This window comes from Arvicanthis niloticus, chromosome 8 (assembly GCF_011762505.2).
Source record: "Arvicanthis niloticus isolate mArvNil1 chromosome 8, mArvNil1.pat.X, whole genome shotgun sequence".
NCBI classification, from domain to species: domain Eukaryota; kingdom Metazoa; phylum Chordata; class Mammalia; order Rodentia; family Muridae; genus Arvicanthis; species Arvicanthis niloticus.
Window position 1 is genome coordinate 32316134 of NC_047665.1, and position 14463 is coordinate 32330596.

General features: G+C 46.4%; 1 protein-coding gene across 4 annotated transcripts in view; it reads right to left on the reverse strand.

Annotated features, from left to right (window-relative positions):
- Mboat1 (membrane bound glycerophospholipid O-acyltransferase 1) overlaps positions 1-11761 on the reverse strand; it is a 103022-nt gene extending 91261 nt beyond the window's left edge. Inside the window, exon 1 of one of the 4 annotated variants that reach the window (XM_076939211.1) lies at positions 11496-11761. In XM_076939211.1, the coding sequence (XP_076795326.1) occupies positions 11496-11591 (96 nt within the window). In that variant the 5' untranslated portion in view covers positions 11592-11761. Of the gene's footprint in view, positions 1-4859; positions 4877-5049; positions 5191-11495 lie in introns of those variants that run through there. The other 3 variants (XM_034510637.2, XM_076939212.1, XM_076939213.1) reach the window with 3 other exon arrangements.
- Positions 11762-14463: the final 2702 nt, after the last annotated feature.

Here is a 14463-nt window from a genome sequence, read left to right on the forward strand (position 1 = left end):
ACAAGTGACTTAGAATGGGGCCAGTGCCTCTTTGCAGCCCCTCTCTGAGCACCTCAGCTGACTCATTCTGCTGCTGAGTCATTTGCCACAGGTTGGAACTGCAAAATGATCAAGAAGGACCAAGCAGAGAAGGAAAAAGAGAGAAAAGCCTGAGAGCATTTTTAACCTCAACCCCTGGTGTGAAATGAGAGTCTGGACAGAGCAGAAAGCATCATATCCTTTGTCCCTTGCTTTTCCAAACTGGACCAGAAGCTGAGTTCAGAGTCCTGTGTTGTTTTAGAAAGCGGGAGACAGTAGTGTCAGCCATGGGAGGTCCTCAGCCCAGACATCTGAACTCAAGTATTTTAAGCTGTGTTAAAGCTACCGTGGACTTCAAATCCATATCTAAGTCAGACAGAATCACAATCACATAAAAGAATATTAACCACCGAAAAGTTAACGCTAACAAACTGAGCTCAAGCACTGGTATTACAAGGAAGCTGGTCAATGATTCACCAAGCTCACATTTTTTTTTTTTTTAAAGAGAACTAAAAAGCACATTAGAAATGGGTTAATGAGTCCAGTCGTCGGCACAGTCGAAGTACAGCCTGGGGGATGGCAATCTTGTAATGAAACACATTTTTACTCGAAGCCTAGTCTTGTGCTCCTGGCAAAATTTTTAGAAACTGTCATTAAAATGATGGAAGTTTTCCTATATCTTATCTTCTCCGAGGCCTAACGTGAATAAACAGGAGACCTCCAAAATCCATAACCACTTTTCTGAATGACACACACTGAATGTATACAAGTTGCTGTCACCAAAGCTATTTCCAGATTCTGTGTCTTCAAGCATTATCTCTCCCTGCAATTTTGCTTATAGTGTTCGATCAAGGACCATGTCATAGAATATTTGAGACATATATTTTAGGTGTGATTTGACCCCAGACAGAAAAGAAAAGCATTACACATAGGACAACATAAATCAGAGACAACTTATCCAGAAACAGCACAGAAACCAACAGTGCTATCCAGGTGTGGTACTTCAACTGCACACACTGAGAGCAGGAACGGACGGTGTTAAAACTAAGCACAAATTACTAGTAACCAGGCCAGAAACCAGAGATGGATCTAATTAGAATGAAATTCAGGTTCTAGCCTAATGTCCTTGAAAAAAAAAAAAAAACCAAACCAAACACCAAACCTGCTTCCCAAATTTATCCCAACTTAGTCATTCATTCCAGACCAAGAATGTAAATAAAATTCCGTCATAGGTTAGGTCCTACTTTGCTGTAAGCACACAGCACCTCACACTCGCTCTCACTGATGTTACTTAAAATATTTACCGAGGCCTTTGTTGAACATTAGCTCCACATCTTATAAACCAGATGAGGGCCACCGGTGTGAGAAGGCACATGCAAATACCAACATCACAGCAGACTGGTGGCTGTTTGTTTGTTTGTTTGTTTGTTTAAGGAGGGCTTGCAGCAAGCAATGCTTACATAGGTCTCCGAGGATACTTGACTAACACGCATGAAGCCCTGGGTTCAATTTCTAGCAACCACCTTGTGCTTCAAAAAAAAAAAAAAAAAAACCAGACCTCCCAATTCAGGAAATCTAAGCTACTTGGCAAGAAAGTCCTGCCTTTATTTAACCTTCCTTTATTTAACCTTGTATGTAAAGTAATTTTTTTGAGTTTACTATTGGTTTTTTTAATTTGTGTAGTGTGTGTGTGTGTGTGTGTGTGTGTGTGTGTGTGTGTTTACAGTCAGGCTTGGTGGCAAGCACCTTTACCTGCTGCTCCATCTCACTGAGCCTGAAAAGTTTCCCCTGATATGATAGGCCTGTTTTTGTTTCTTGTTTCTGCTTCCCTTGGTTTTTCTGTCTGTAAAGCCACCCCCTCTGTACAACTCAGATTTCTAAACTACTAATAAAAGACAATCGGGTTTTTAAACTCAGTTTGCTGACATTCTACTCTGTGACGGCGATCACAACCCACAAAGAATGTGACTCTTTCTGAAGTCTCCAGGCCTGTGCTGAAAGAGCTTCTTTCTGAATATTCTGCTAATCCCACCTAGCCCAGATCTCCCCCACAAATTCTTCTTTCCTCTCGCCTTCTCCTAGAGCATTCCTTCTAGCCCTGGGCTGCCTAGGGAGCACACACATACTAAATACTTTGACACACCATGAGAGCAGTTCAACAAGCATCTGCAGGTCCTACTGGAGGGCACAGATCACCTTAATCTCTGTACCTCACACCAGGCCGAGGTGTACTTGGACACGGAGCACTTAGGGTACTCAGTGCATAACTTTGCAAGTAAGCCTGTCAGTGTTGGGCAGGGCAGAAAACACTGAATAATAAATGCATACCTAAGACATGAGGGAAGTGGCCCAATAATAAGAAAAAGGGTGTCTGAAGAACCAAGAGTGAGGGCTTAGAGGTGTGGCTAGGCCATGGGTTCAATTCTCAGCACAGAAAAAAAAAAATAACTGACTATATTTTATAAGTTGAAATTTTTGAAGGAAACGTTGCTTGGTGCTTATTGCTATTGTATTATATAAACTACAATAAAAAAGCAAATCAGCTGCAATAGTATCTGCCATTCATTGTGAATGCCAATAAAATATAAACCAGAGGCAAGATTATAATTTTTGGTTTTGTTATTTTGGTTTTGGATTTTTTTGTTGTTGTTGTTCATTCATTCATTCATTGGTTGGTTGGTTGGTTGGTTGTTTTTTTGACACTTGAGGGAAACATCTCTCTCTATAGCCCTGGCTGTCCTGGAACTCACTTTGTAAACCAGGTTAACCACAAATTCACAGAGATCCTCTGCTTCTCTGACTCCCTGCCTCTCTGCCCCACCCCCTCTGCCCCTCCCTCTCTCTGCCCCTCTGCCCCTCCCTCTCTGCCCCTCTGCCTCTGCCCTCCTCTGCTCCTCTGACGCTGCCTCTGCCTCATGCTGAGATTAAAGGCATGTGACACCATACCCTGCATGATTTTCTTATTAGAAAACCAAATGTGCCTTAGGCATGAATGCAGCCATTTATACAGGATGACATCCTCTGTTTTAGTCCTTTTTCTAGTCCAGTGACTATATTCTCATTCAAACTTAGCTGGTTTCAAATTCCAAGATGCTGTGCCCAGCTGAGCAATCCTCAGGTATCTGTATAAATTTTGAAATATAATAATCATGACAGTCACAAAAAGAACCTCAGGAAAAACCAAGAGCTCTTCCAGGCCTTGGGGTACAGGAGAACGGGGGAAGGGAGGTAGTAGACAGGAAGGCACAGACAAGGAATAACGTTGGGGGTGGGGGAAGTGTGTGCACAGAGGCAGAAAGCTGAGAAGACATTGGAGGGACAGGATATCAACCATCCACTGTGGAGAGAGGATGGCTCAGTGTGGCTGGGACACCATGTGGTGAGGACACAGAGCCTTTAGCCACAGTGCTGGGTTCAAACCCTGCCCCTCTCTTTTCTTCCTGAAGAACTACAGATAAGCCCCACAAATCCTAGGTTTGGTTTGAAATATGGGAAATACCTCTGAATAGTGTGAGTGTGTGTCTGTGGTGTGTGTGTGTGTGTGTACATATGTTTGCAAGTGTCATACTAATGTGTACACATACAGGTGTGCATGAGAAGGCCAAGAGTCAACTCTGGGTATTATCCCTTAGGACTATTTAGGTTATTGAAAATGGGTCTCTTGCTAGGCCCTAGGGCTTGCCAAGTGGGCTAGGCTGGCTAGCCAGTGAGCCCCAGACATCTGCCTCTCCCCAGCTCTCTAACACTGAAATTACAAGTGTGCCCAGCTTTTACAGGAGTTCATGGCCTCTAGCACAGGTCCTGATGTCTGCATGCACAGCAAGCACTTTTACCAAACGAGCTGTCTTCCCAGCCCCTGACTTCTGGTTATTTAGTTTTGCATATCAGTTGAGTACATGGATCCAGAACAGTTGGCTAGATGTCAATGACATAAACCTTTAATATGTGGAGTTGAGGAGTGTCCTTAAGCCAAACAGGTAAGCAGAAGCTAAGACTTAAAGACTATCTCTTATTCACAACAGGAAAGTTAAAATCCCAGGGTCACTGCTTAAAATGCCAGGGCCTACCTTCAGACCACTACACTGTGATATAAATCAATATTCTGCACGAGGGACATCCTGGAGACCCTAGGATGGAGACAATTCATCCTCCTGTTCTGTTCCATGGGTACAGGGTCCTTGTCTAAAGGGAGAGGGCTAGAATGGGGGTGGGGAGGGTATCCTCACCCCACCAGCCTTGTCCTCTCCAACCGCATGGAACAGAAAGCTTATACCTCTGTGGTCACAATACGCCCACAGGATGGTCTAGCTGCTCCCCAAAGCCACCTTCTACCTCCCCACTGGGGACTTTCCACCACAGTCAAGTACTGCTCTAAGAAAGACTGCAACCTCAGTGGTAGATCACTGGACTCACTGGATTCTGAGGTTTCAGGGAGACACCTGCACCTTTCTAGATGCAAGCCATTACTCTAACACCAGACAGGGCATGGGAGCTCCAGTTCTCAACTTTCACCAGTGCGGAGTTCCTGACCTCCTCCTCCGTGACTCATCCTTCCGCCTCCCTCCTCCCTCCTCCAACCCACTGCTAACCTCACTTTGCTCCCAAATACCATTAAAACTGAAAAGTCAATGTCTAGAGAACCAGGTCAGTGCTTTTCCAAAACCCCCACGGCTGCCTGAGATCATTTTTCTTCCGCATTCTGCAAAGCCCCTCCTCCTTTCAGAGTCCTCCCACTGCTATGAGATAATGAACGCAGGGAGGCTGGCCGAGTGGGTTATATATCCTCCTCTAGTCTTTCTTCTGCTACCTTAAACCTTCACCACTCCGGAGAGTTTACATACCTCAGGATCTTCTCCATCTCAAAGCCCCAAGTACGAATGAGCAACTTCAACCGTGAAGCACCCCAGTACCTCCGGCTTGCGGAGCCGACCTGATTTTTACCCTGACCCCCATGTACACATCCCGCTCTAGCTTGCCCTGCACCTAGTCCTTCAAGTCCTTCATGGCTCTCTCTCCCTCTTCACTGTTTACCTGTCAACGGCCTTCAACATCCCTGCTGAACTCTGCAATAGCCTTCTCTGAAAACCTCATCTGATCCATATTGCTCCCGGAAGGAGCTGCTGAAAGAGACACAAACGTGTGATTCATGCTCTAAAAGCCGCATGGCCAGACAAAATGGCTCAGTCAGTAAAACGCATTCCTTAGAAGCATTAGGACCTGAAGTGGCGGCACACTTATAAGTTCCGCATGCAGCCTTGGTGACGCAGAGACAGGAGAGGCTGGCTGGTCATTCGACCCAGCTTAATTGGTGCGCTCTAAGCCAGTGAAAGCCCCAGTCTCATGCATGGTGACCCTGAGAATGACACTGGAGGTGTGCTCTGGCTTCCACAGACACATTTATGCCTCTGAACACACACACACATTCACACGCATGCACGCACACGCAGGTTGGCCTGCACACATGTACGTATACACACAGATATAGTAAGCAACTTAAAATTTAATTCCCAGCAAGTTGATTAATGCCCACTAAATTGACCTCTTCCTCTAATCCCCTTGTTGTGGTTTGGCTGTGTAATGTCCCCCCACAGGTTCCTATGATTGAATGCTTGGTCCCCAGAAGGTGGTACTGGTTTGAAACCTTAGGGAGGTGAAGTATCACTAGAGAAAATGGGGTGCTGAGTGGCAGGCCCTGAAGTTGACAGTCTGACATCGTTTCTTGTTGTCTGTTTTCCCCATCCCTGTGGATGTGAAGAAGCAACTATCACAAGCTCCTCTTTCCACAGAGTCTCTCCCACCATCTGCCTTCCCTGCCTTGATGGACTGGATCTAATGTTTCCACTAAGTCTCTTTTGTCACCTCCCTTCCCTGCCATGATAGACTATACCTTCACGCAAGTCCTTCCTCACACAAGTTGCTTCTTTTCAGGTATTTAATCACAGAGATGAGAATGGTAAGGAATACAGCCCCTTAACGATCTCTGCAAACCTTCGCCGCCCTCAAAGCCCTTGCTCCGCCCTGCGTTCTTGCTTCCTCCAGCAATGATCTCCTGTGTCATTGATAATATGGCCATCTTTTCATACTTTAAGCCCTTCCATGACTTCCCTCGGATTTCCTCCATAGACCAGATGGACTTGGGAGTCTCAGAAATCCTCCTGCCTTAGCCTCTAACTGGTAAAATTACAGATGTGAGCTGCCACACCTGTCTAACAAGCCTGAGGAGGGCTCTGTTAGTCCAGGTGGCACCCAGGAAATGCATCCCCGCCTCACCCAAAATGAACTTTTAGGGTTAGCATCATTTTGCTCAGGCTTGAATCACTGCCTCCCATGACTCTGGAAACCCTCAGAACACAGCAGAAACTTGAAGGGCGTGGTCTGTGGTCTACCTAGATTAATTTCCTCCTGTAACCCTGTCATTTTTGACATCCGCCAGTGACAGGAAAATTAACTGGGAAGAGATCTGACTTAGAAAAAAAAAATGACTGAAGCCAAAGAAGAATCATGAAAAAGAGAAGGAAGGATGGAGAGGAGGGGAGCTGGGGGTGGGAAGCCCTCGGTCCTCACACCCATCCTGAGCTGAGGTGAACTGAAACAAACCCAGGTCACAGTTTGGAGGCTGCAGATAACAGCTGTGTTAGAATGAGGCACCTTCTTCCAGAAAGCCAACCAACCTCTGTCCCCTTTAAATATACGGTCCCTAGGCTGGGAATGTCTCTTTGGTGGAGACTGGGCCCTAGTGTTTTCTAGGCCCTGCGTTTAGTCTCCCGGACCAAAAAATCACAAAATCAAAACACTGTGTTCTGCATGGGACTTTAATGACAACATTGGCATCTACTGTTATGAACAACAGACACTTGTTGGACATCTAAAATCCCTTGGAGGAAGGGCAAAATCTAAACTCATGAGAAGACTAGACTATGAAATCAAGACTACAAACTCTTAGCAAGGTCACAATATAAGGTGACTATCACCCAGTGCCTTGATTGTACACAGTAAATCTTACAGGAGTCAAATGTGTCCTGGGCAATTCCCTTCCTGCTCCCCTGAGGTACCAACTGCAATCTTTGTAATCCACTCCGCCTGTTTAGTCCTGTGGGCCTCTCCTCTGCTGGTGTATACTCTTCTGGAATGGGGACTTCAATTAGATTTCGACACACAGCCAAGTACCTGGTACTAACAGGATTAAATAAATATTTAATGGATTTAACAATGGCTGTGGAATTTGAGCCAAGATTTTTAACGCAGGGCAAGACTTAGATAAGAACAGAACCGAAGGCTGCATTTTCCAAGCATACCCAAGGACTTCAATCAGGTGACCGAAAGCTGCAGGAAACATAAAGTCACAGATCTCAGCGTAATAATTTTCTGCTGTGTCACCATAAGTCTAGTGCCAGGTCTCCAAGGCTGGTTGGTCTTCATGAGTGCACTTGCAAAATAATAATAATAACAACAATATTATTTTCATGTGTATGAGTGTTTTGCCTGCATGTGCCTACATACAGCACATGCATGCCCTGTACCCTCAGAGGTCAGAAGAGAAGGTCAGAATCCCCTGTAACTAGAGTTACAAGGTAGTTGTGAGCCACTGCATGGGGGGTGGAACAGAACCCAGATCCTCGGCTAGAGTAGCAAGCACTCTTAACCGCTGAGTCATCTCTCCAGCCTCATGAGTCCTCGTTTACAGGCCTAACTTAAACCCTTAAGCCCTGGCTACTTTAGTCTCAGAATCATTTCCTGAGTCGGTGAAGCTTGGTGTCTAGATAATCCTATGTCCACACAAAGGCTCATTTAAAATCACAGTTTCAGATTGTCTTCATTTATATTAAATGCAAGTGTGTATACAAGAGAATACTTTGAGAAGTCAGTTTTCTCCTCTCATCAGATGAGTTCCTGAGATGAAGCTCAAGCCATCAGACTAGCCTCAAGTGCCTTTACCCACACTGAGCCATCTGTCTGGACCCTATAATACAGTTTTCAGCCAGCAGATGCACACTCTGGAAACCCTGAGACATCCCCAGTTCCTGTACTTCATTTGAATTGCAGTGTCTCTTCTTAAATAAGAGTTTTACACGTATCAGCCTCAGGATCTTGTCAGGCTAGCCAAGTCCCCAGAGGAAAAAGCTATAGACTTCCATCACAGACATAACTGCACACAGCATTCCTAATTCACACTGCCCAGAGGAATAGGTACACAGTCACACTGGTGAGCAGCAACAAAGAGATTCTCTCACAAGCCAGAACACAGAGCATAGTCCAGGAGGCTGCAGATAAGAAACTAAAAAGATTTCTTTTCTTTTGACTAGTGTGTGTGTGTGTGTGTGTGTGTGTGTGTGTGTGTGTGTTCCTGTAAATGGAGGTATGGAGATCCGTATGTGGACGTGTGCAGACTCATGCACGTGGGTGACCATGGAACAGAGAGTATGGGATCCTCTAGAGCTGGACTTAGTGAGTTGTCTGGTACAGTTGAAGGAAACCAAAGTCTGGTTCTCTGGGAGAGCAGCAAGCACTGGCAACTGCTCAGCTATCTCTTCAACCCCAGTAATAAAGTTCTCGATGCAGAGAATCCCAGAGACTGAAGGCAATCGTAGAAATGGCAATTTCCTAGAAGTTACAAACAAGAACATGAAATCTCTTTTTATTTAATCTTTTACTTATTCTCTTTACATCCTGCTCACTGCCTCCTCCCTCCGTACCCCTTCCTCCTTCCCCTCCCCCCTCTCCTCCTCTGAGTGAGGTTCCTCCTTGGTATACCCCAACCCTGGCATTTCAAGTCTCTAGGAGGCTAGGCACTTCCTCTCCCACTGAGGCCAGACAAGGCAGCCCAGCTAGAAGAGCCTATCCCACAGGCAGGCAACAGCTTTTGGGACAGGCCCTGTTCCAGTTAGGAACATGAAATCTTAAGACACTGGGAAAAGGCTTCAAAGACAAACCTACTGCTACAGTTTGCCCCCAAATCATACTATTTATGGCTTGGGATTTTCCCCAGACTGAAAACAAGTGATTTGGGGTGTCATATGATTAACACTTCTATCAAATTGCTCAGACTGACCCAGGATCTCAGAGACACCAAGTGGTCCTTATGATTTTCCATCCATCCCATGATAATCTGAATTCACTTATGGAATGAACTAAAATCCATCATATCTGGAGTATTCTTTTCTTTCTTTCTTTTTTTTTTTTTCTTTCTTTTTTTGGTTTTTTGAGACAGGGTTTCTCTGTGTAGCCCTGGCTGTCCTGGAACTCACTCTGTAGACCAGGCTGGCCTCGAACTCAGAAATCTGCCTGTCTCTGCCTCCCAAGTGCTGGGATTAAATCTTTTCTTCATTTTCATACACTAAAACCAGGGCTACTTTGAGGGCTCAGAGATTAAAAACAAAGACCGCTCTTTCAGAGGTCCCAGTTCAATTCCCAGCACCCACATCCAGCAGCTCACAAAGGCTTGTAACTTTAGCTTCAGGGGATCCAAGACCCTCTTCTGACCTTGGTGGACACTCATGTACATACCCACACATGGACACACACACACAATGTAAAGTAGTAAGTTTCTTCTAAAAACCAAGGTAACTTTTACAAAACCTCTGGAGATTGGGGACAGAGATAGATGTAGCCAGAGGCTTAATGCCACACCAGCACCTCCCCACTCAGCTTCTCATCCATCATCAGTACATTTACTTCCATATGGGGGCTGGGGGGAGGGGAGGGGCGGGAAAGCCCACCCTGTAAAATAGATTGTTGTAATACTTTCTATTTTTGTAAAATAGATTATTATACAAAAGAAAATGCAGTGACTATAGGTTCTAGTAGTAATTACAGAGTCAATGCAAGATGAACTCATCCTATGGGAATTCAGCAAATACACAAATACATTTAGTTTCTGAATGAAAGGATTCGCTCTTGTGCTGCCCCCCCACCCCCGCCGGGGTCCCTGGGACTCCCAGCCTTGACTACAAAGTGATGAGTAATTGACTTAATATCTGACACTTCTACCAAGTTCCTGATTCTCGAGGTTTTGCAACTGATGTTAAGGCAGCAGTCAGAACCCAAGAGTTAGGATGAGCAAGGCAAACAGACAGGGCCCACTTCCTCATTGTCAAAAGAATGCAAACAGAAGAGGCTTCAGGTACAGGTAGCCCTAGTATGAAAAGGAAGGAAGGAAGGAGGGAAGGAAGGAAGGAGAAAAGGAAAGATGGAAACAGCTCTAAGAAAACAGGACAATTTTTGTTTTGCTTTGCATTCTTTGAGCCAGGATTTTACTATGTAGCCTAGGATGGCTTGGTACTCTCCGCATGGCCTAGGCAGGTCTCCAACTTGAAGCAATCTTCCTGCCTGTCTCGCTAGTACTGGAAATACAAGCATGCACCTCTATACCCAGCAAAGGAAGGGAAACTAAACTGGGGAAACTCATCGGAAACAGATTAGTAAGGAGAGCAGTGGGTCTCACTGCTCAACCTGTCCTGCCTGATTCCATTTAAACCATTAGGCGTCCTACACAGGGGACATAGCCTGAGGCACTGAAAGAAATAAAGCAAGACTGCAAACACCTCAGGAAAATACTGAGGCCAATAGCCAGACCAGACCCTCCAGGATACTACAAACTCCACTACTGAACTGCACTCCAGCTGTCTTTTACAAGATTCTTTACCAGGTTACTGTTGCCAGTTTCACCTGTAATGTAGCAGGCAATTCCTGAACAGTTCCAAATACTTCCCTACAACCTCTCTCCTCCCAGGACCACCCCACACACACACACACACACACACACACCAGCTTCACACAGCAGGGATGAATGAGGACTGAGTAACAAAGGCTCTCTGAGAAGCATCTCAACACTGGGGAGGGAGGATCACCACAAGTTCTAACCCAGTCTAGACAAAATAGAGACTTCGATGCCAGCCTGAACTTCAGAGTGAGTGCCAAGACAGTCTTGGCTACAGGGTCAGATGCTATCACAACAAACGAAACAAAAAAACGTCATCACAATATGCTATACTCTATAGCTACACATCTGGTTAGTCAGGCTTTTTACTTTTGGTTTGGTTTGGGGATTGAGGCGTCTCACTCAGCATCTTAGAGAAGATTGGAACTCGCTGCAATTTTCCTGCCCCGGGCTCTGAAGAACTGGGATTAAAGGCGTGATCCACCACACCCAGCTTGATCAGACTTATTCTTAAAGTAGGATGGCCTAAATTTAAAAATCACAAAGACTACACTGGTGGGGGAAAATGCTAGATTCATGAATCACGCCACTAAAGAATTCAATCACAGACCAAAACTTAAGTCCAGTCCAACTTGCTAGCTTAGGTGGACAGATAGTTTTCACACAGAAAAAGCAACCAACTCAGAGAAGAAAAAGAAAAAAGAAAGAAAAAGCCCTCGCATGTGTAGGGTTCATAACCATAAACTGGGCTGTGAGCGAAGACCTAGTCACAATCCTGTCCCCAGACAGAGGGTCTGGGTAGCGGGTGGGACGCTGTTACCTGATCTAGCGGGATGCCGAGGAGCTGGCTGAGCGGGTGCAGGCAGGTGGAGCCCGTGGTGCGGTAGGAGAGGCTGGCGGGCGGCCGCGCTGCCATTCTGCATCTTCAGGGTGCTCTGTCGCCCGGGAGCTGCACACTGGCCACCTTGAGGGCTCCTGAGGACCTCGCGGGAACCTGGCGCTGACTCCAGGGCGCGGACCTGGCGCTGCGGGACCCCGCGCCTGGGAGGGCAGGGCCCCCGCGTTCTGCTTCCCGCTCCGCGCCGCCTGCCGCCCATTGGCCAGCGGCCGGGGACGCCCCAGAGGAGGAGCCGAGCAGAGAGGGGCGCGGATCCCCAGGAGGCCGGCCCCGGGCGGCCGGGAGACGCCCTGCCCGCTCCCCAGCCTTTCCCCGGCGCTCAGCGGGCCGATCCGGATTCCTCCGAAGCCGGCTCACCTTCCTCCCAGGCGGCCGAGGTGTCCTGTGCTCTTTTTTCAAACCCGGCTCCTGATGCTACTCCAGAAGCCAGAAGAGACCTTAGAGTTAGGCAACACCGCCATTCTGCTCACATTTTACAGATTTATTTAGAGGTAGAATCTCCTGTAGCCCAGACTGTCCCTAAACTCCCAAATATTCGAATTGCAGGTGTGCATCAACCATAAAACTCCACTCCAGATTATTCTTCTCCCCTTCTCTTTTCTCCTTCTCCTTCCCTTTCTCCCTCCTTCCCTGTTTCTCTCTGTGTCTCTGTGTGTTGTTGTTTGATTGTGTTCTGCATTCCTGATCCTCCTCTCTCTCTCTCTCTCTCTCTCTCTCTCTCTCTCTCTCTCTCTCTCTCTCTCTCTCTCTCTCTCTCTCTCTCTCTCTTTACATGTATATATGTACTTGTGAGTGGATGCCACTGGAGACTGGAAGAGACCATGGAGTTACAGGTGATTGAGTCACCATGTGGGTGCTGGAATTAGAACTCAGGTCCTCTGCAGCAAGGGAAATGGCTCTCAAGTCCTGAGCTATCTCTCCAGCACCCAAGGTTGTCTTTCTTAACCTTGTCTGGTTAAGCCTCAGTTTCAAGCACCCCAACTCATTACCCCTGCTTCCTTCAAGCAGATACTGCAGACACACAGCTTCTGTGACTTGTCTCATGTTAATCTGATCTGTTTCTCTCCAGTAAGCTCTGTTTACTGTTTACTATGCACGTAGTGACACGTCTTTCACTTGCTGCAACAGCTCTGTATCACTATTGCTTGGAAAATCCTTTTCAGCTCCCTAATAGACATTTTAAAACATCAGAAAGACCCTTCCAGCACCCCAGAGGTCTCTGCTGCATCTAACCCCAATGTCAAAGTAGCTGTTCACATGGGAAGTTTGAGAAACACCCAGGGAAAGGAAGTCAGAAATCAAGAGATCCCTCTGTACATGCACACCTTTTAAAAGATGTGTGTGTGTGTGTGTGTGTGTGTGTGTGTGTGTGTGTGTGTGTGAAGAGAGAGTCAGACCTGAAGTTACAGCAGTAGTGAGCAGTTCATCGTGGGTGCTGGCATCTGAAGTCCAGTCCTCTGGGAGAGCTGGAAACATTCTTAACCACTGAGCCATCTTATCAGCCCCTGCAGCCCTTTGCTTAGGCCGTGGAGTGACTGGAACTCAGAGCCTTTCTGTAGGAGTGGGAAGTAGTTGAGCATGAAGTCTGTCTCAGAGAAGAGAAGATCCACACTGAGGCTGAAGCTATTTCTCAGCATCTTTACAAGATGATGCTGATGATGAACTGGAGATGTTGCCATGTGCCTGTGAGCTGACAGGAGCTCCACTCTACTAATCATGCAGCGAATGAAAGACTATGGAGTAAACCAGTGCTTTGTCCTCTGGAGAGATGTGAGCCAAATCCTGGGATGTGGACACCCCTGTGTGTGATGACACTGCTGACCTCATACCCCCCATATGACCTCCGCCTCCAGTGTTCCTGCCACATGTGTGTCCCTGCAGCCTCCGTGTCCCTCCAGCCTGTGTCCCTCCAACCTCTGTACCTGCTTCAGGACTATAACATCTCTGCTCCGTTTATGAAGTTCCAGTGACCCCCATCACCCATGATCCATCATCATGAGGGGGTCATCTAGCACCCTGGAGTGAGCCATGAAACATGAGTCTTCCATGGGAAGTTCCATACCTGTTTCCTGCCTTTGGCCCAGGAAAGCCCAAGCAATGCTCTGTGCCCATCCAGACCTGCAATGGAGACAACAGAAACACTGTTGTTTTCTAAAGAACTGCAGAATTGTGCACTTTCACTGCTGATGGCTCCTTTCTCCACCTAATATGAGAGTAAAATGTGAAAATAGAGAAACATGAACACTCTAAGCCTGACATGCTGTCACACACCTGTAGTCCTTGCTATGTGAAAGGCTGAGGCCACAGGATTATTTGAGCCTGAAGTTGGTGACCAGCTTGGGCAATATCCTGAGACTCCATTAAAAAATAATAATAATAAACACCCTTTCCAGGAAACACTAAATGTTAAAAGAGACTTTCAGGACCGCAGGGCACTGGGCTGATGTATAGAAAGCCAATGGAGAAATGGGCTTTGTGGGCCCAAGTGAAGCTCCTGGAAGCTGCCAGTCAAGGATTGGCTGGCAGAAATATCCAACCAGAGATGTAGTCAGTGACTTTAGGTAGATTTTATGAGTGTGGACTCAGGTTTCAAATGAAATGGATTCCCCGTAAAACACTAACAACTTCCTCCCAGAGACGTTAGGCTTTACTGTTGATGTTTAGAAATACCATTTCTAGAAAACCATAGCCAACACTAATCTGATAGCCCACAGGTTTTAGACCCATGTCCTCTGCCAAGGAACAAGGGGGAAAGTTTACACTATGCTACTCTCAAGCAGACTCATAACACAGGCCATTCACACACATACCTGTACACACATAAGTGCACATGCATACACATAAACACACATATATGCACATACATACACAGAGAAGGAGACACACAGGA